The sequence below is a fragment of the Myotis myotis genome, unplaced genomic scaffold (assembly GCF_014108235.1).
Source record: "Myotis myotis isolate mMyoMyo1 unplaced genomic scaffold, mMyoMyo1.p scaffold_m19_p_9, whole genome shotgun sequence".
NCBI lineage: Eukaryota > Metazoa > Chordata > Mammalia > Chiroptera > Vespertilionidae > Myotis > Myotis myotis.
Window position 1 is genome coordinate 47,899,078 of NW_023416401.1, and position 20,885 is coordinate 47,919,962.

The window sequence follows — 20,885 nt, forward strand, 5'->3', positions numbered from 1 at the left end:
TAATTACAGAGCTTTACACCTGGACTGTCAAACTGACATAAAATCCCAGCCTCTTCAGAGGGGGGATTTTCATTTATATTTCAATTTTTAGTGTTTCCAATATTTGAGATAAGTAATAATTCCTTTTGACACTTTTTAAAATTTAACATTTATTAAAGATCATGTCTAAACAGAGCTGAGGGATTAAGTAGCTCATTTTCCCGATATCTAATCAGTGTCAGGAGCTACTTAAAAAACACCCACAGACAGCCTTCAGTTTGGATAATAATGATTTGCTTTGCACTCAGATGGGAGGCATTATGGGCTTCACAACTTACCTTGCTTTGTTTGAATAAATTTTTCAAGCATTTCAATTAATACAAATTAAAAAACTGATAATGTAGCAAGCTTTCAACATTTTGCTTTATGTTTCCAAGTTTATCTATATTATTTTCAGTATGTGGAGTGCTTATTTGGTTTGCTTGCAAAGGCTGTCAGTTAATTTTAAGGTTTCATTACTGAAATAATCAACGAAGAGGCACAGTCATCTCTCCAAATAGGTCACTTAAAATGAGTAAAAATTTGGCCAGTGTGCCTATTGTCATAGAGCTATGGATAGGGTGTGGTTCACTCAGAGAATAGAATTGATGGAGTATGATTACACATGTCATCAGTAGGCCCCAAGATTATGATACCTACAAATAAATTCACATCCTCTCTTCCTAAAATTAAAACAACCACACACACACACACACACACACACACACACACACACACACACAATGATGGTTCCATGTGGCCATTCAGTTTGTCTAATACATTTTTCCTTCACAGTAGACATAGCTTCTCAGTAATCTCTGTGAAGTTGCCATATAGAAAATAAAAATAAATAAAATGTTACCTTCTGTATAGTAATGATTCCTTCCTGTGTATCTTTGTCAACAGAAATCTTGAAAATCCCCAATCCATCACCATCCACAATTTTGTATTCCATTTCAGCATTAGCCCCTATATCTGCATCAGCAGCTTTAATCCTGGCCACAACAGAGGCTACTGGCAATGACTCCGGGACATTATATTGGTAAGATCCTGCGAAAAGTCAAACAAAAATGAGCCAAACCTTACACCAAGCTAACAGAGGGGAAACAAGTAACTAGTTGGCTATTGTGCATCATCTTTGCTTAATTTGTGTGGGGTTTTTTTTTAAATGAAGACACTAGGCAATACGAGGCTAGTTTCATTTAGTCTCAAGATATTTCAGGAGGATGATTAGATAATAATGAGTATGTGTCAGCAGAAACATATGGCCTGAGAAGAGGCAAGAAAAGAATCTCCATTCCTGTATTTCTAGTGGTAGGAACTATGCTACTTTAAATACCAAAATACATTTAAAATAATTATACAGTTAATTCATATATAATCATTGAATGTAAACAACTCAGCTATAATTAATATAAGTATTAAAAAATAAAAATAGTATAGCTTAGGCTTCACATCGGCAAATACAAGCCTCAACAGTTCCGACTACTTAATGTTGGAATTTACATAATAACTTCTTTTATTAACAAAGTTTCAGAAAACTGGACAAGAAAGTTTATGAAAAACAGTATTAGTCTTGTTTTAGTTCATAAATTTACCAAGGATGAGAAATAATTCTGTGGGTTGGACGCAGGACTGACGGGCGTACAATGATACCAGAGCAGAGGCAGTATCATAGGAACAGGAGGAAAGAGAAGCAAAAAAGAAAAGATAATTTGTCTTAAAAAAAAATTCTCTTACAGAAATTCTTCTTCAATATCCCTCAACTCAAAAAAATGAGAAATTAAAAAGTTAGGGGAACAGATGAAATGTGTGGACCAACCCTCCAAAGCTATGAAAGTCCTCAGAACAGATGCTCCTTCACTGTTTGCACTGATCACCTACTGTTTCCCGCTTCCTCCCCCCTAATCCATTTCCTTCAGGTTGCCAAATGTGATGCATATTCATTTTCTTACACAGAAGAAGGTTTCTCTCTGAGAGGACTATGTAAAGAAAAAATGTATCTATAGGAAACACATTTTAGGCTGAGAGCTGTTGCTGTTTGCAATTTTCTAAATTTTGTAAGTTACTGATTTTTAAAGAAATGATTACAATATATGCTTATCATTTTTTGAGTGACTCTTTACACATATCCAGAATTTTCCTTAATAAAATCCAAAAATTTCAAGGTTAGGATAGTAACCAAATGAGAGAGTAAAATCCCAGCAAAAACTGAAAAATCTAATGACACAACCTTGGCTTCCTTCACTTTAATAAGTAGGAGAAGATCCAATGAGCTAGAAAATCTGTGCTCTATCTTATCAAATCTTGAGGACTGAAACCACAAAAATTCTAAGCATCACTTTTTACCTCTGTAGGCTTAAAGAGAAACACTTAAATTTATTCTGAGCCCAATATAATTACATTACTGTTTGTGTATTTTTAATCCTACAATCCTCACCTCCCCCTTTATAAGCCATCAAGGGGATAGGTTTAAGGATAGGTTCATTTTTTAAAAAGAAAAACTTAGGATATAAATGTTATGGTTGTTGTTTGGTTTTTTGGTTTTGTTTTTTGGGTGTTTTTTTTGGCCAGGATGTATTAAAATGTTGGCTGTATAATGTAAATATTAAAAATATATAAAATGAAAATGAAATATCTAAAGAAGCAGTATTTGAAAGAAAACATAGTGGCATTCATATCTGCAGAGAAAGCCTCTTTGCTTGCCATTATTTGCTCCTAAGGTCTTTGTGTAAGGGAGCTTAGTTCCCCATTTCTATCAAACAAGCATTTTAGAGACATTGTAGTCTGTAAAATTTCCTTACATCCTTGAACATTCTAAAGAAGCACCACATACACTTAACAAAAGAAGGGGAAAAAGGAAACTGAAAGAGAGCAAGATAAAACGCTTTTTTATAATCAGAACATCTCTACATACAGAATTTTTTTAACCTTTTTTTTTGTTAAGTCAAAAGCCATTTTGCTCAAAGAAACAAAATTGAGGGCCTGTAGTTTTCTGGTTCTTTAGACTGATTTCTTTTTGGAACACCGAGTGTTCGCCCTAGAAAGATGTGGTAGAACTAGAAAGGACTGTTCAATGTGCATGAAGTGGTTAAAAAAAGGAGGGGAATAAGAAATGGAAGAGCTCAGGAATCTCCTACTTTGTCTTTCTAATAATATAAAACATTATTTTATATTACTCATTGCAACGATCATGTAAATTACAGAATGTTTAAAAATGTCTTAGAATAAAATGGTTAATACACCCGGCCAGCATGGCTCAGTGGTTGAGTGTCTGACCAGGAAGTCATGGTTCAATCCCAAGTCAGGGTACACACCCGGACTGCAGGCTGGATCCTCAGTGGGGGGTGTATAGGAGGCAGCGATGAATGATTCTCTCTCAGCACTGATGTTCCTATCTCTCTTTCCCTCTCCCTTCCTCTCTGAAATCAATAAAAATGTATTTATTTTTTAAAAAGGTTAATATGTAAACAAAGAAAATAAAGTATAATATTCAGATAATGTGAATGAAGAAGAACCATGTATTTTAGAGAGAAATAATAGAGATATATGATTGCTTTTATTTATTTTCAATATCCTCCTTATTTTATATTTTTTAATTAAAATCATGCCCCTGATAAAACAAAATTGTGGAAGAGGCTAGTGATAGCAAATTATTTGTTTGAGAAGAATTTGAAAAAAAGATATTTATAAAGACATTTTTATAGATGGGCAAGGAAAGTGCGCACACTTGGCGCCATTTAACAAAATAGCGTGCTTACTTCGAGGAAAGCGAGGTGGGTTATCGTTGACATCAGTGAGGGTCACGGTGACAGATGTGGTTCCTGAGAGTCCTCCGTTTTGACCAACCATATCCTTTGCCTGAATAACAAGCAAATACTGGTCTTTAGCCTCTCTATCCATGTTTGGAAGGGCGGTCTTGATGACTCCTGTAAAATTTCAAATCCCAGTAAAAGGCATCACGATTCACTGAATTCATATGAGTGAAGAACACTGACATAAGTCATAAGACCGTCTTGAGATGTTGCCTTTTGTTGTTTTATTTATTTTTTTAATCATTTTAATGCATATTAAAGACCAAAGGGATATGATAGTTACATACAATATTACAAAACTGAGAAAATGCTGTAATGTGGATGAGTAGGGCTTTTCAATATTGGACAGAGAGGATTATCTTCAAGTTTTTAGAAATGTGGTTCAGGAAATATCAAGTTATAAAGAAACAAAATTAAATCCGTATCTAGAATAATGGGCAGTCACCTGTACAAGTATATGACAATAAACCCATCCTTTTCTTATCTTTCACACTCTCCAACAACTTAATTCCAGGTGATGTGAAATCACCATGACACCTTCAACTATGATCTCTACTATCCATTTTTCATAAAAATAATGGAAACATTCTACAAAGAAAACACTGAGAGTTGTTCATGTTTAATAAACGAAACACCATTTCAAACTGTGGCTTTGATGCTGGGTGATATTATATCTATAGGTCTGAGGAAAATTACCAAAAATAAGATGACTATGCTAATGGCATCAACAGCACTAAAAATATTGGCATGTTTTGTTGTTATATCTAATCAGTTGCATTTAGTATTGATATCCCTCAATAATTTAGATGGATGATGAATTGATTTCAGAATTTCATGTTGCTTGATTGGGAAATTTGACTCAATAATCATTATTGTAGTGAATAAGTTATTTTATATTAATAACTATATGATTTAATTATTATGTAAGCATATTAGGCAGTAATAGCTAATTATGAGGTAGAATTTAGTTTAACTATGTTATATATAAATACATAAAATGGCATTTTTACCTAATATACTTAGTATATGTACATCTAGTTAATATTAATGAAAATGTATTTATTTAATAGTGGTCTATAGAGACCTTGAAACTAGCAATATAAGATCTTTATTAATTAGATATAAGGAATCCAGAATCCTACTTAATCATTTCTTGCACTTTCATTTTCTCCAACAAAGACAATGTCTGACCTAAGCACCTAGGACACTTTTGTTTATTGACTTACTTTGAAAAAAATGTCTAACATATTTTATTAAAATATATTAAATATTCTAACTTTTAGGAACAAGTCCGAATTTAAATCCTCTCTGACTCCTCAGGCAGAAGAAGTCTTGTGTCATGGACTTTTCATGAGAGAAACTGGGTTTTATGATAGAGGATGGGTCTTTAGGAAGAAAACAATTATATACAAATTTGGATAAATATCCTTTTTGCCTCATGTCCAGCATAAAAATGGTTTCATATCCTCCAAATTTTTGTATTTAATTTTAAATTGTTTAAAGGCTGTTTCTTCAGTGGTCTGCATGTCTTACATTTTAACTCTAAGTATCACTTATAAGCCTAGGTCCGTGGTCGGCAAACTGCGGCTCGCGAGCCACATGCGGCTCTTTGGCCCCTTGAGTGTGGCTCGTCCTAAGCCTTAAGAGCACCCTAATTAAGTTAATAACAATGTACCTACCTATATAGTTTAAGTTTAAAAAATATGGCTCTCAAAAGAAATTTCAATCATTGTACTGTTGATATTTGGCTCTGTTTACTAATGAGTTTGCCGACCACTGGCCTAAGTAATACTATACTAGTCCGGCCCTATACTTCACAATATCCTATAGTTCAACAACTGTTCTTGGGATGGGAAACAGATGAGAAAAGCGTTTCAATATTTAAGAATGACTTAAGCAATGAATTATGGGTTCCTAAGAGTCCAAGTGAGATAACAGTCAAACTATCTTAAGTAACCACATTTTTGCTTAGATCTGAGCACTAGCTGTCAAATACAAACACACAGACACACACACCAACAATAACATCTATATGTTAAGCATTTAAATTATACTTTAATTAGGCCAGTTTTTGTTATTGTTGTTGTTTTTAGCGATCACTTATTCTAATGTACTGTGTTGGACACTGTTGCACAATTACTGTGATAGAGAGAGGTCCACAGCATCTCAACATGTCAGCAAAGGAAACACTATAGCCTCATTCCCTCAGAGACTGACTTAGAGACATTTATTTTTAAAGAAAATATAGAATTATTAGGAGAGAAGTCCAGTAGTCAAAGTCACTCACTTATTTTTCACACCTCTAATTGTCTCTTTATAAGCCATCCTATAAATAACACTTTCCCAAAGCAAAAATCATGACATGAGTTTGCAAAGTAATGCAGATGGCAAAGGTAATTTCTCAATACCTCAAATATTAAACATATTTTTGACAAGAATAAAATAATTGGGAGAGAACTGAATTTAAATAGGGACACTCAAAAAATGATAGATTTATAGTTCTATGACTTTTGCTAGTTCTTCGCTTTTATGTGTAAACTGTCGACATTTGGAAAAGAAGTCTCAGATGCTGGATTTGACTTCCATTTTGCTGTGTATTTTATAGACACACATGCACACGGCTAGTCCTTAACATGATAGCTCTGAAGTGGTAAAGGCCAATCCTGCTAGTCGGATCCCTACAGTTCTGTGAGAGTTTATGCAAGACAATACTATTTAATTTCAATAATCAATACTTTTCAGCTACTCTAATGAGAAGAATATGTCCTGCAGTTCTCTAGAAAAGAGACTGGATCAGGTTTGGGGCTTTCTGAATAATTTTTCACCTGACCCAGTAACCCAGAACTTTTCATGTATTTATAATCCATGTTCACAAAAAAAGTACTGTGCATATGAAACATACATTTATCACTGTTACTGTTCAGCAACAGCACAGTGTTTGGTTGGAAATAAAATTTTAGATGATTGTCTAATGTTCTACCAGTCATGGGGTTTGTTTTTGCATGTTCTGTTACCATGGAATCTTCTGAAGAATTTATGCATGTACCACCCCAGGGTAGGGAATCAAACAATGTTGGTGCCTGCAATCTGCTCAGTCATGCTTTGGATTAGTCTTAGGAGTCTGTACTATCACATGACCCAGGGAATATGTGGCTGAAGATATTCATGCTATCCAGGTGCAATATACATTAGGCATGCAAGGTGAATCTCCTCCTAATAATTTATATTTATTTCTAAATTTTCTGTCTGTGCCTTATATTATTGGGTCTGTCTACTTTTTGGTGAAGCATATAATAGAACCATAAGAAGATAGAGAAGAGCCAATAGTAAAGAGGAAAGCTTCTGGAACATCAAAGAATTCCAGAGCTGGCATCAAATAAAGAGACTGAGGAAGAGACTTGCGTAAGCTGCGAGGGGAGGTTGGCAGCCCTGACACGTATGAGGCACCTCCACACCATGAGCCATGCCACAGAATGGATCACGTGTAAGGGCAGTGGGAGGGGGGTTCTGTTATGGCTATATAACTCACATAAAATTATGAGGTAACAAATATACATGTAATATACAAGGTGGGACAAAAGTAGGTTTTCAGCAGTGAGTACACCAAACACAGAGTTTATTCTTGTATTATCACTTACTAATTATTGTATTATTTTCCGTATGAACAACCGTAAACTACTTTTGCCCCACCCGGCATAACACAGGTACCAAGTAGTCACACCTCTATATCTACAAAAGAACTGAGACATGACAAGTGATATTTAACACTCAATCCACTGTCCAGGGCCAGCTCCGTGGTCTTATGACCTGTGCAGTCACACTGGTCCTAGGCTGGGTTTCTTGCTCTGCTGATGACATCCTGAAATCCTACTAATTTTAGAACAAGACACCTGCACTTTCATTTTGGACTGCATACTAATAGCCAATTCTGCCACATGTGAAAGAGACCAAAACAGGGGTCTGTTTGCTTGCAGGTTTACAGAATAGGTGAACACTCTGAAATAACCTCAGTCTCTCAGTAAATTGGGGGACACTGTGAAGATAGGTGACAGGAATCTCTTAGTTTACTACTACGTTATCTTATTTCCAGTGTGTTCTATTTGCTTGTTGCAGTCAATTGTCAACATCGGTTTTTGCAGGTACTCTCATTCTTGTTTTATGAAGGGAGAAATTAAGGTGGGAAGTACAGTTCCCTTTGGTCATTGGGCCTGTAAGTGGTGCTACAATGAAACATGAGCGTAGAGGGTTCAGCAATGCTCAGTTAATGATATGTGATCCATAAATAGTAATAGTGATTAATAGTGATTATTAATATGATCCTTGTTAATAATAAACTTAATATTTTTTTTCTTTTTAAAAAGAAATTGGAAGTTAAAAACTTAGAAATGTACCTAATAGTGATTTCCTGGTCCTTTTCTTTAATTTTTTTTTTACATAATCTTGAGTTAGCATATATTCAGCATGGTTTTTTTTTTTTCTGTCAGAAATGTTACTTTCTTCTCAAAGACTCTCTTAAATTTAGAGATGAAGAAATAATGTTATTTCTCACAGAGAATAATACCAATACCAAGTAAGGAAGCCAAACTTAATTTACAGGTCTTCATGCTCTTAAGTACTAAAAATTGTCCATTTTTGTCAGAAAAAAATACATTTGGGGGGTAAAAAGTGCATTCTCCATCTTATGAATTAGCAAAGAGGGTAAAAATTCCCAGAAGAGCTCTGCACTAATAACTTCAGATGAGAAGTCCCAATGATTAGAGCCCTAAAAACTCTAAATAAAATAAAGTCAAACTCTCTTCATCTCTGGTCATATAGAAGCCCTTAGATTCTGAAATTAAACTTAAGTTTGAAGTACTAATAATATGATCCCATGCAATAGATTACTGCCCAGTTAATCAACCAGGGAGACCTTACCTACACAGGGCTTATGAAAAACCTGTTAGCTTACAACAGAGTTAAAATCAAAAGCCTACCATTAAGAGAAGCAAAATATTTAACCCTTGGAATTAGTACATGCTATTTTTAGAGCGCTTATATAATACAAGAGTATATAATTTGTTAGCAAAATGTCAGAAACTTGTCAATGTCTTTCCAGGCTATAAAGAGTAGATAGAGAAGAGAATGGGTGGGTGTTTGAATTTAAGTTCTCAGGTCTATCCTGAAATCAACCACAAATATGCTTTCTACATTCACAGGCCTCATATCATGAATAGAATACTTTCAATTGCTTCTCCTTTAGTACTTGCTTAATCACAACTATTTCTTCTCTACTAGACTTTGCAAGTGGCGTTAAAACTCCACCACTAAATATACAATGCAGTCTCCGAAAATTCTAATGAATGACAGGCTGGGATTAAATTCACATCTCTGTTCATGCATGATTACAACTGCCATTCTCAAAAGACATTTAAAATTTTTATCCCCCGCAGTGATTTGAGAATGAATTAAAATTGTCATTTTCTTTTAAATATGGAAAACAGGATAAGTGGAATTAAAAATTCATTTAGAATCATAGGTACTATCAAATATTCATAATCATAAGCATGGCTATTTGAAGAATTCTCTGTGATAAAGGCAAAATTCTTAAAACATAAGGAACTTTTGGATTTTCACAGCGATGAAGAGAATCCGTGGCACACACCAACCATCTTCACACCCACCCACTCTTCCCTCCACACTGAGCCAGAAAAGAAGAATTGATAAAATATTATTTTATAACTGATAGAGTGCTCCAAATTATACTCTTACTTGATGTAAACTGTATCAGCTTAAAAGCAAAACACAGCATCTAGCCAAACAGCCACATATTCTATCTAGGCAATCCTGTAACTCATATTTTTTTGGCTCTTAATATTAAAAATAGTCATTTAAGTTAGTCTTTGATTTAGCAGAATTCATCCTATCTGTTATATTTAAACTAATTTCCCTAAGAAATCTGGCCTCTGAAAAATAAACTGAACCTACCACTGATTTGGCTGCATAGCAGGCAGATTTCTTCTTGAGAATTAAATTTCACTGTGTATAATTCCTCTGTGAATTAATTAAAGAATAGAGCCCAGCCTGCATGGCTCAGTGGTTGAGCAACGGTTCAATTCCCGGTCAGGGCACATGCCTGGGTTGCAAGCTTGATCCCTAGTGTGGGACGTGCAGGAGGCAGCCGGTTGATGATTCTCTCTCATCATTGATGTTTCTGTCTCTCCCTCCCTCTCCCTTCCTCTCTAAAACCAATAGAAAATGTATTTTTTTTAAAAAGAATAGAAACAAAAAATAAAATTTAGGTAAATAATCAAAATTTTCTTATACAGTCAGGAGATAGTAGTGGAAATAGTTTTAATATAAAATATCTTATAATTAGGAATACCGACAAATATTTTTAAATGTTCTTAATAGGTGCTATTGACTTTATAAATAATATGCTAGTTATTACCATAATATGCATATTGAAAAAAGCACCATAAAATGGTATCAGTGCCAACTATATGGCGTAAAAATCACTAACATTGATTCTATGCCAAGGTAGACATGTTGACTTTCTGAGGAGTGTTGCATTTCAAGTTTTACCTGTCTTGGGTTCCACCGAGAAATAGGGCTGTCCTTGCAGAATACTGTAGACCACGCGGGCGCTGTTGCCATATGTAGGATCATCAGCATCGGTTGCTGTCACTTGTACCACTGAGGTCCCTACATGCCAACCCAAAAACCAATGAATTAAAAACTTCCGATGCCACAAAACGTAAACACTCACAAAAGTCTGATGATTCTGCACTAGATTTGTTTTTAATTTTGCATTTTTCTTGTTTCAAGGCACATTAGAATTTGATAGAAGTATGATAAATACTCATTAAGCCCTCAGAAATATTTAAGGGGCACGAAAATAGGTTGGCAAAAATATAAGATTGATGATGCCTATTAGACTGGGATATACTCAGAATTGGATGGGACTCAAATTTTTGGCATCTCATCCATCAGGGCCAGGTAACAAGTTTTTAGCAGCAGCAATCTCTCTAAGTCTCAATCACTGTCCAGGAGGCAGCCTGACAAGCAAGAGCATCTGAACACCGAAATCATGAAGGGGATCTCACTGCTGCAGCTGAGCAAGCCCAGACAGAAACAGAAACTCCATTAATTGAATAAAGAATATTGGATTATCTCACTATCATTTTAATCTCCAGGTCCAATGAAATATGCCAGTCAGGGAAAGACAAATACCATGTGATCTCCCTTACATGTGGAATCTAATGAACAAAATAAACCAACAAACAAAATAGAAACAGAAGCATGGATGGGCACATGGAACAGACGTGCAGCTGTCAGAGAGGAGGGAGGCTGGGGACTGGATGAAAGAGGGTGAAAGAATTAAGCAGAAAAAAACCCACATATATATTCTATAACACACAGACACAGACAACCGTGTGGTGATAGCCAGAGGGTAAGGGGGGGTGGTTAGGAGGAGGTGCATAAAGGTGGGGAAAATGAGGATGGAAACAGACTTTGATTTGGGCAATATAGTATGCAGTGTGCAGATGATGTTTTGCTGAGTTGTACACTTGAAACCTGTATGGTTCTATGTCACTCCAATAAATTCCACTATAAAAGAATATTGGATTAATATTTAACTGGGTATTAGTTGGCTCTTCTATCTCTTTAGTAATAGTTTTATTTATTTTTTATTTGTTTCTACTAACTGATTTAAAGCAAAAGCATGAAATGAAAATTTCAACCAAACTCCCAAAGGAGGAAAAACATGACAATTTTAATAACTGTTTTATTAGTTGTTTTTCTACAATTCATAAGACAGATGTCATATTGCTTCTTCATTTTATCACATATCTACCTATTCCCTAGAGAAAGCATTTAGTGTGCTCTGTTCTTTTTATTTCCATTTGGGATGTAATCTTAAAAACATTAGATATGTTTTCTTAGTTTCTATATTAAGCACTTGTTATTTTATCAATTATGCTCTATCTGATGGGGATGGAACAGATTATCTTTTTAATGTGTTTTTCTAAGGTTCAAGTTTGGCTCTAATAATTTCTTGAAAATATGGCATTTTTCATCTAACATTTATTTTAGATGTATTCATACACAGATCCCCCTTTCTAAATGCCTTAAATAAGTCATTAATGTCCATTTTGTAATAAATCTATTCTTTTCTTCACACTATGATTGCCTTTAGCAATTCCATTTTCTTTAAAATTAGGTTGAAATTATGAAGTAAAATAGATGGTGCTGTCCTTTTTTTATGCTGGTGATTTGTTTTGTTTGCTTTCTTTTTTCTTTTATGATCTTGGGTGATTGTGCCCTGTGAATGCCTCCTAAGACCAAATAATAAAAAATGTATATTTGAAAACCGTTTTAAGAATTAAATTTTATTTTAAAATGTTAGACTCAATGACATTGATGTTACCTATTTTCTATATAATGCACCATCTTACAGAACTATTCATTCTGATGATATTAGTATTAATTTTCTACTTCATTAGAAAAGAAAACAACTTTAAAACAAACAAAATGATGAAAAGTATACTTCAGGAAATTTGGTTGTGTACTATATATATTCTTCTAAAGTGTTTATTACTGTATACACAGACATATTCTCAAATAACTTTAAATTTTCCATGCTTTTTTATGCTCTTCTGGCAATGAATAAACAATCCTAAGGGCTAGCAAGTATTTTAAATCTTACAATTAGTCAGCATGTAATGAAAAAAAAAATAGCCCTCAATATTAAACACTGAAAACTTGTGTTATATATATACACCATACTGCTTAGTAGTTATCATAGCTACTTAGTTAGAATAAAATACTCTGATAAACTAAGACTAAAAATCCATATAATCTATTTTACATAGAACTTCATTATTCTTATTTCAAATGTTGATATTAATCCAGTGATCACAATTAGTGTCAATTAAATCCTGAAGGCATTAGAAACTCATTTTCTAAGAAGTTCTAAACTTGTTGGAATCAATCAAAAAAACTAAAATAACTTAAGGTGTGCAAAAAATCATGCTGTTGGGCACCAGAGTGGCACCATTGAAACCAAAGCCACAGGGCATCCGTTAGCCTCTGAAACAAAGTTCCCCTTCTGTTCCAGGTGGGAGAGGAAAACCTTAGCAAGCCAATGAAGAGCACCCACCATGCCCACGGGAATGATGGGGTTGAACTGAATTGCTCTAACACTCCTCGAAATTCCTGTTTTGCTAAACCTTACTATCCTGAGGAGGATAAGGTGACTTCTTTTTCTCTAAAACCTCCAAAATCTTGTTGCTGCTGTCGTCACTGTTGTTTTTGTTATTGTGGTTAAACAACAACAGCATGAAGCACTCTGAAGAGGCAAGCTCTACAGGGAAAGTGTGGAAAAGCTTCTTTGGTCAAAACAATCTGTACACAGAAGCTACTGGAGTGATAATACCACCACTGTGGTTCGGATTTTTCCTGCCCACAAGCATCGATTCCTCTGGCTCATCCTCAATTTGGATTTCTTTGGAATCGAGAGCCATGTGCCCCAAATGAACTTCCCTCTCCCATCCGATAAGAACAGAAATCTCGGGTCACTGAATTCTGATTTCTCCTAAAGGGCACACACAATACACATCTTTGAAATTGCACTTCCCAGCATAGAAAATGCGTTTACTGAATCCTGGATGAATGGAATGACCTTTATTGAAAGTAAAATCACACAGGGTAAAATTTTCCTGTGTTAAAATACAAGTTCAATTATTATTTTAAATAAGCATCCTCCTTTGATAATAATGATAACAGGAAATAAACATATAAAGCTACTATCTCCATTCCAACCCCATAATGTTTTATTGTTTTGTAAGGTCATCCATATTTAAACTAAATATTGGCTGAAACTATTCCAAAGGTACCTGAATGCATTGAGTTTAAAATAGAGCTTAATATTATTTGATATAAAGTATATACTGGAAGTACTTTACTTTCTATTTTTGCAGAAATGGGGCAATGTCAAAGGGTCTTGGAACAAAACAACCTTCATCATTCTTTCATATATCTCAAACTGAGGATCACTTTCCCATTATTATAAATTCAATATAAAATTCCATGCACTTAAGTTTCTGGAGAAATCAGAAAAAGATTACTGGTGGCATGTGGATGGACCTTTGTCATTCAAGAATACTCTACAGAAGAGACCACCAGATCTAAATGACAGTCTGACTTGCCACTAACAACCTACCTAATACCGTGACCACAGAGAAATGCTTTCAATAGTTCATTATCCTACTATCAGGAGAGAGAAAAATAAAAGATCGTCCCACTGCTGTGTCTGCAAAGATTTTCCTTTTTAACTTCTTAAGCATCATTTTAATTATGACTTTTAAATTGAAAGTGAATGTAAGAACTAAGCAATTTCCTGAGAATACTGAGGTAACTGTGTAAAAGGAAGAACTTGCTAATTTGTCATAAAATAAACTCACATGTTGAATAATAAGTATTCAGGTCCTGATTACTAACACGTCTCCAACACTCCCCTCACCCTAATTGTTATGTTATGTGATTTTTTTTCCAGGACATATGATTTAATTTTAAAGCCAAAGCCCTTAAAATCAGACACTGCACAAGTGCATTGTTTACTCACCCACAGGAGACATTTCGGGAATCCCGGCGGTGTACGGGCCATCCAAGAATTTGGGCTCATTGTCATTGATGTCCTGAATCTTGATGACGAACTCCGACTCGGGCTCCACGGGCTTGTCGGTGAGCCTGTCCAGTGCTTGGGCTCGGAGCGTGTAGTAGGCCTGCTCCTCGCGATCCAGCCTCTTGGTGGCGTGAATATCCCCCGTGTTCTCATCAATAATGAAAATGGAACTTGCCCCTTCGCCTGACAAGATGTATTTGATGGAACCATCTCCTTTATCAACATCAGAGTGAAGCTGGTGAAAAATTCATGTGAGATGAGATTAACTTACAAGGGAGTCAGCAATATGGAGATATGTAAAAATAATTCTTACGTTGGGCAGCCTCACAGACATTTTTTTTTGTTCTTGGAAAGATTAGCCGGCGCTCACTGTGCACAGAGGACAGGCTATTAGAGCATGTCCGCTTGCACTAGTGAGCAAGACTATTTCATCTATTCCTGTAAACAGCCTCATCTCCAAAGGTATTTTATGTCTCTCCCAAAGTAAGGAACTTGTGGTGTGTTTTTTGTTGTTGTTGTTTTAAATATATTTTTATTGATTTCAGAGAGAGGAAGGTAGAGGGAGAGATTAAAACATCAATGATGAGATAGAATCATTGATTGGCTCCCTCTTGCACGTCCCGTACTAGGGATCGAGCCTGCAACCCAGGCATGTGCCCTTGACCAGAATCGAACCTGGGACCCTTCAGTCTGCAGGCCAACATTCTATCCATTGAGCCAAACCAGAGAGGGCTGGAACTTGTGGTGGTGTTTTTTTAATGGGTCTGTCCTTGCCTGATTTCCTAGTAGACATCTCCTTCGAACTGAGCAGATATCCAGTAAACACGTATAATGGGTTGATTTGGTCTTGTTCCAAGCAAAGGGACTTGCTATACAACATTTATAAATCTCGATCTAATAGAGTATGTATTATACTTATAAATACCAGCATTCTTTGAGGCTGCCCCTTCCTCCCACTCCACTCTCTTTTTCATGACTATCAAATATGGATGTATGTCCATCACTAAATCAGCCCCCAGATCCTGTTCTATACTTCAAAATTTGAAGCTGAAAAAAAAAGCACTGCTCTCTGAAGTAGGAATTTTAAATTAATACGTGCCTGAGACTTCAACTAAGCCCTTTCTCCAAATACCAAGAACTGCAATCCGATTTGCATGATTAACCCTGCATCAAGGAGCATGGGTAGTGTGGCCGATTTGCATTTTCTATCTGGGACTGTCTCTTCTGCACGACAGGACATTATGTTGAACAGAGGAACCTTAGGAAACTCAGAAACAATTACACATTTTTTCTGAACTTCATCACCTGAGAAATCCAGGACTCAACCTGCCATTTCAACAATCATTCATTCTCTAGAATGGCCATCATTCTGGACTTGGATAAATATGAATGCAAAAACCCGATTTACCAAATAATACAGCTTCCCCCAGTCCTACAGAACTGTGTCTGCATTCTTTAAAAGACAAGGTGCTAAAAATATAAAATATGGCAAACTGCATCGGAAGGTGCGTGCAGGGCATATGTTCCTTCTGTGGGGGCGGTTGGGGAGAGCGCTGGCTTGCACCCCGGATTTCTGTTAAGTGATCCCTCCACTGTGCCAGAACAGCTGTGTTTATACTCTGCTTCAGAATATTCAAATACCTGATTTATGCCTTAGTTTCTATAGTTTTTAGTCAGGACTAAAAAAGTACAAAAAGTGAATTTCTGGCACCAGTTATAATTTAGATTTGTTCAACGTGGAAGCATCAGGTGGAACACTGTTCTGCATGTTTATCCAGAATGTGGAGAAGTTGTAGTCCTGAAATACAGTGAATTACTTCACTTTCTTCCATCATTCTCAGGGTTACTACTCCATATGTATGTCCCTCTAATTTAAGATGAAGAAAGTTGAGAAATAGTATAGTTTGTGTGCTCCATGTGCACCAAGAACTGTTCTTAATGTTCTCTGTGTAATAACTCATTCTGTGTTCACATTTTGACTCTATCATCCCTACTAACAGATTAGGAAACCGGGGTAGACAAAGGCTAAGGATTTTGCCCGAGGTCCTGCAGCCACTCTCTGTGGCTGCACCAGGATTATAAATCCCTGCAGCTGGTGGAAGCCCATCGCCACCCCCTCCTGGGGGACCCTCCCTGAGAGACTGGCACATGCCATCTGCCCCCACCTGATAGCTCCCCAAATTTTAAAAAAATCTCAGTGCTTCAGGTGGTTTCTATCCACATGCTTTATGACTTACCAGAAGGCTCCTTTCTTGGCATTATATAACAGCACTAACCTCTACACCAGTGATGGCGAACTTTTTGAGCTCGGCGTGTCAGCATTTTGAAAAACCCTAACTTAACTCTGGTGCCGTGTCACATATAGAAATTTTTTCATATTTACAACCACAGTAAAACAAAGACTTATATTTTTGATATTTATTTTATATATTTAAATGCCATTTAACAAAGAAAAATCAACCAAAAAAAAAAAATGAGTTCGTGTGTCACCTCTGACACACGTGTCATAGGTTTGCCATCACTGCTCTACACCCTCGACAACACATACCAAAAAGTCCAAGTCCTGAGACAAAGGCAGATGATGAATGAAAATAAGTTGTTTTCAAGCTGCTGATACCTCAAGTACTCCCCCTGTAGATACTTCTCACAGTCACCCTCCAAGTCACCCTCCAAACCATTCCTCACCCTCACCTGAGCCTCTCTGGGTTAGGAGTGTCTACACACTGCGGCTGACTGTGGTGGAAATGTTAAGAAGATTTGACGACCGCAGACATACATATGTAATACGCAGGTCACTCCTTCAGTCAAAGGCCTGTTGTATCTCTAAATCTTATTAGGGACTCCCATTTATAGAACCAGCCCTTATGATTCATTTAACTAATCCTGGTCAAAACCATTGCTGTTTTCATTGCATCTCCAATTATGCGAGGATTAGATTCTTTCTCCTCTAACCCCCACCACACACATGCACACAGGGGCACACACATGCACATCTGTTTCAGGGGCCCTTGAACTTTTTACCATCCTCTCCATCACTGGCACTTTCCCCCCAGCAAGGACCATCCTAGGCTTATAATCACTGCCAAACTTCACAAGCAGAAAAGTGCTTTGAGTCTAAGCTCAGTGACCTTGCAACTGCACAGACATGTGCAGGTAAAAGTGATGACCAACACTGAAGTGTTAGGATGGCTATGTGATGATCAGCTGCAATCAGACATTGGATCTGTGAGTCTATGCACATTATAATAATGTTAATAGGTAGAGGAAAACCCATGCTGTTAGAAAAAAACTACCATCCTTCTGTTCTGAAAAGGTATACTCAGCAATGAAAAATGTTGCAAGTGTAGAATACCAAATGGTATTCTTAAATTGCCACATGTGTCTATGTAGGTGCAGGAACATACACACACACACAGACCAGGCATGCACATAACCTTTGTCAATGATTGAGGTAAGTACTACCCTCCAGAGTGAAAACCTCTGGCCAGGAATAAAAACATTCAATGATCCTACAACATGGTAAGTAAATCAATAAACATTATATGAAAAAGCACACTCAAAAACAAATATGTGTACTCTATTTGGGGCAAAGTAGAATTCAGGATGCTATATCTATTTCACTAGAAATAACTTTGTAAACATCTTGTGATCCATCTAAACAACAACAAAATCTTGATTCATTACTCACCAGACAAAATGCACCTATACTGCCTGGGTTCCTAAATAATTTTCAAAATAAGTGTCATGACACCACAGTAAATAGTTACATTATTATTATTACTACTAGATGCCCAGTGCATGAAAATTCGTGCACTCGGGGGGGGGGGGTCCCTCAACCCAGCCTGCACCTTCTCACATCCGGGACCCCTCAGGTAGGGTCCCTAGGCCTAGACCAGCCGTGGGCAAACTACGGCCCGCAGGCCGGATCCGGCCCGTTTGAAATGAATAAAACTAAAAAGACCGTACCCTTTTATGTAATGATGTTTACTTTGAATTTATATTAGTTCACACAAACACTCCATCCATGCTTTTGTTCCAGCCCTCCGGTCCAGTTTAAGAACCCATTGTGGCCCTTGAGTCAAAAAGTTTGCCCACCCCTAGCCTGAGATCAGGGCCTATCGGGTCTTTCCTTCCCCAGACTGCAGGCAGCTGGCCCACCGCTACCACTGCTTGCCATCTGTGCAGTGCTGCCCCTACCCCCCCCCCCCCCCGAACCGCCACCGGTGGCCTCCCTCTGCAGGCGACAGGCATGGGGTGCGATGGCTTGGCTGGCCTGGGCCTTCCTCTTTCTTTGCTTGGGGGCGGGGCCAGCCCAGTGAGGAGCTGTCTACCTACCTGATCTCTACTAACTGCTGGCTTGCCTACCTGATTGCCCCTAACCACTTGCCTATCTACCTCATCACCCATAACTGCTGGTCTGCCTACCTGATCACCCCTAACCTCTCTGACTGCCTGCCTGATCACCCATAACTGCTTGCTTGGGGGCGGGGCCAGCCCGCGAGTGGCCCTGGTGGTTCTGGTCTCTGGTCATTCCAGTCGTTATGCTTATGGTGGCTGGCCTTTTATTATATAGGATTATTATTATCATTATTGCAAATGAGCACAAACAGTGAGGAGCACAGAGCCCTGACCTGAGTCTAGCTCCTAAGGGGCCAGAAGAGACAGGGAAAGAGATAAGACCATATGTGACTCCCAGACCTCACTATATGCCGGCACTGTGTGTGGTAACAAAGTATATACCCAATCGTGTTGGACTCTTCATATCCTACACAGGCCACGAACACAAAGTACACTGTACAGGCACCCTAAAACATATGTTTAATAATTCATTATAGCTCCGTCATCTCCCACTTGGTAAAGAACCCACCCAATATCTCTATTTTAGCAATCCCTTCTTTTAGATTTCTCCAAACAATCCTAATTTGAAATCTTAAAATCTTTCACTTGGGCCATTACAAAACTGCCCAGTTATTCCCCTTTAGTGAGTCACATAATGTAGGCTGTCACTGTGCTTGTCAGAAAACATCTCCCTAAAATATGAAATGAATTATATGACACCCTCATTAAATACATTTAATTGCTACCCAGGATTGATGGATTTAACCCCAATTCTAAGCACAGGGCTCCATGTGGGGGTATGCTATCACCCCGGTCTCTCTTTCCGATGCTCCAACATTGACCTGGTGTTCACCACTGCCTGAGCATGGCAAGCATTTCTATTTTTTTCAAAACATGTCCTTCATCATCCTGCTCACCAACGGCATCCTACTCGGCTTAATGCAAGTTCCCTGGTACTGAGGTCTTAGCAACCCTACTGTCCTCCATGCAATGCTGCTTGAATTTCTACAACAGAACGTATCAAATTCCGCTTTATACTGAAAGTCTGGTTTCACTGTTCGTCTATCCAACCCCTCCTTTAACTTAAAAACTCCTTAAGAGCTGGGTTCTTTTTATCACCCTATTTCACATTCTCAATAAACAATTTGTTGTATTAAATTTAGCACATGTATGATCCACTTCGTAAAGCAGTCATGTTTGTTTTATTTCAATTTCTATTCTTTTACATTTTAATGGCATTAGGCAAAAAGAAAACAAACTAAACAACAACAAAAACACATCTTGTATCTCTGGTGTGTTCTCCCTACTCCTCTAAACTATCTAGATCAGTGGTTCTCAACCTTGGCTGCACATTAGAATCACCTGGGAATCTTTTTAAAATCCTGATTTCTGGGCCTCATCCTCCGGAAACTCTGTTTCTTTGTTACTAATGTTGTGGCCTCACCCCATAACAAAGAAACAGAATTTCCGGAGGATGAGGCCCAGGAATCAGGATTTTAAAAAGATTCCCAGGTGATTCTAATGTGCAGCCAAGGTTGAGAACCACTGATCTAGATGGAGCACAGACACCTTGTTCTATATGCCCAGGGTGACACTTGGCATGTTATATTGCACCAGCAAATTTGCACACCTGTGTTCCCCATGAGACAGAGCCCTTTAGGAGCAGACAAGATCACACACACACACACTCCAGGTGAGTTTTATACACCTTTCGATGGAAGAATCTCCATGTTCTTGATTAATTTTTACTTTTTTTTTTCTTGAAGACGGCAAAGACCAAAATTAAAAACGAAACAATGCACTGCAGTCTTGACGATTTTCTCACAGGTATTTAATCAACTAGGGCCGGATACAAACTAATGAACTACCTGGTCTAGCACTTCAATTCATCTGCTTAAAGAAAAGTCTGCAAATGGTGATAAAGACTGAGGTTAAAAATGCAATTAAGCATGCAGGAAGCAGCCGATCAATGATTTTCTCCAGTCATTGATGTTTCTATGTCTCTCTCCCTCTCCCTTCCTCTCTAAAATCAATAAAAAAATATTTTAAAA

General features: G+C 37.2%; 1 protein-coding gene across 1 annotated transcript in view; it reads right to left on the reverse strand.

The window, feature by feature from the left end:
* The window catches only part of CDH7 (cadherin 7), a 119,987-nt gene that overhangs the window by 54,345 nt on the left and 44,757 nt on the right, over positions 1 to 20,885 (reverse strand). Inside the window, exons 3-6 of the mRNA XM_036323527.1 lie at positions 14,437 to 14,731; positions 10,395 to 10,514; positions 3,780 to 3,947; positions 881 to 1,068 (exon numbers count right to left, since the gene is read on the reverse strand). Coding sequence (XP_036179420.1) covers positions 881 to 1,068; positions 3,780 to 3,947; positions 10,395 to 10,514; positions 14,437 to 14,731 — 771 coding nt within the window. The remainder of the gene's footprint in view (positions 1 to 880; positions 1,069 to 3,779; positions 3,948 to 10,394; positions 10,515 to 14,436; positions 14,732 to 20,885) is intronic.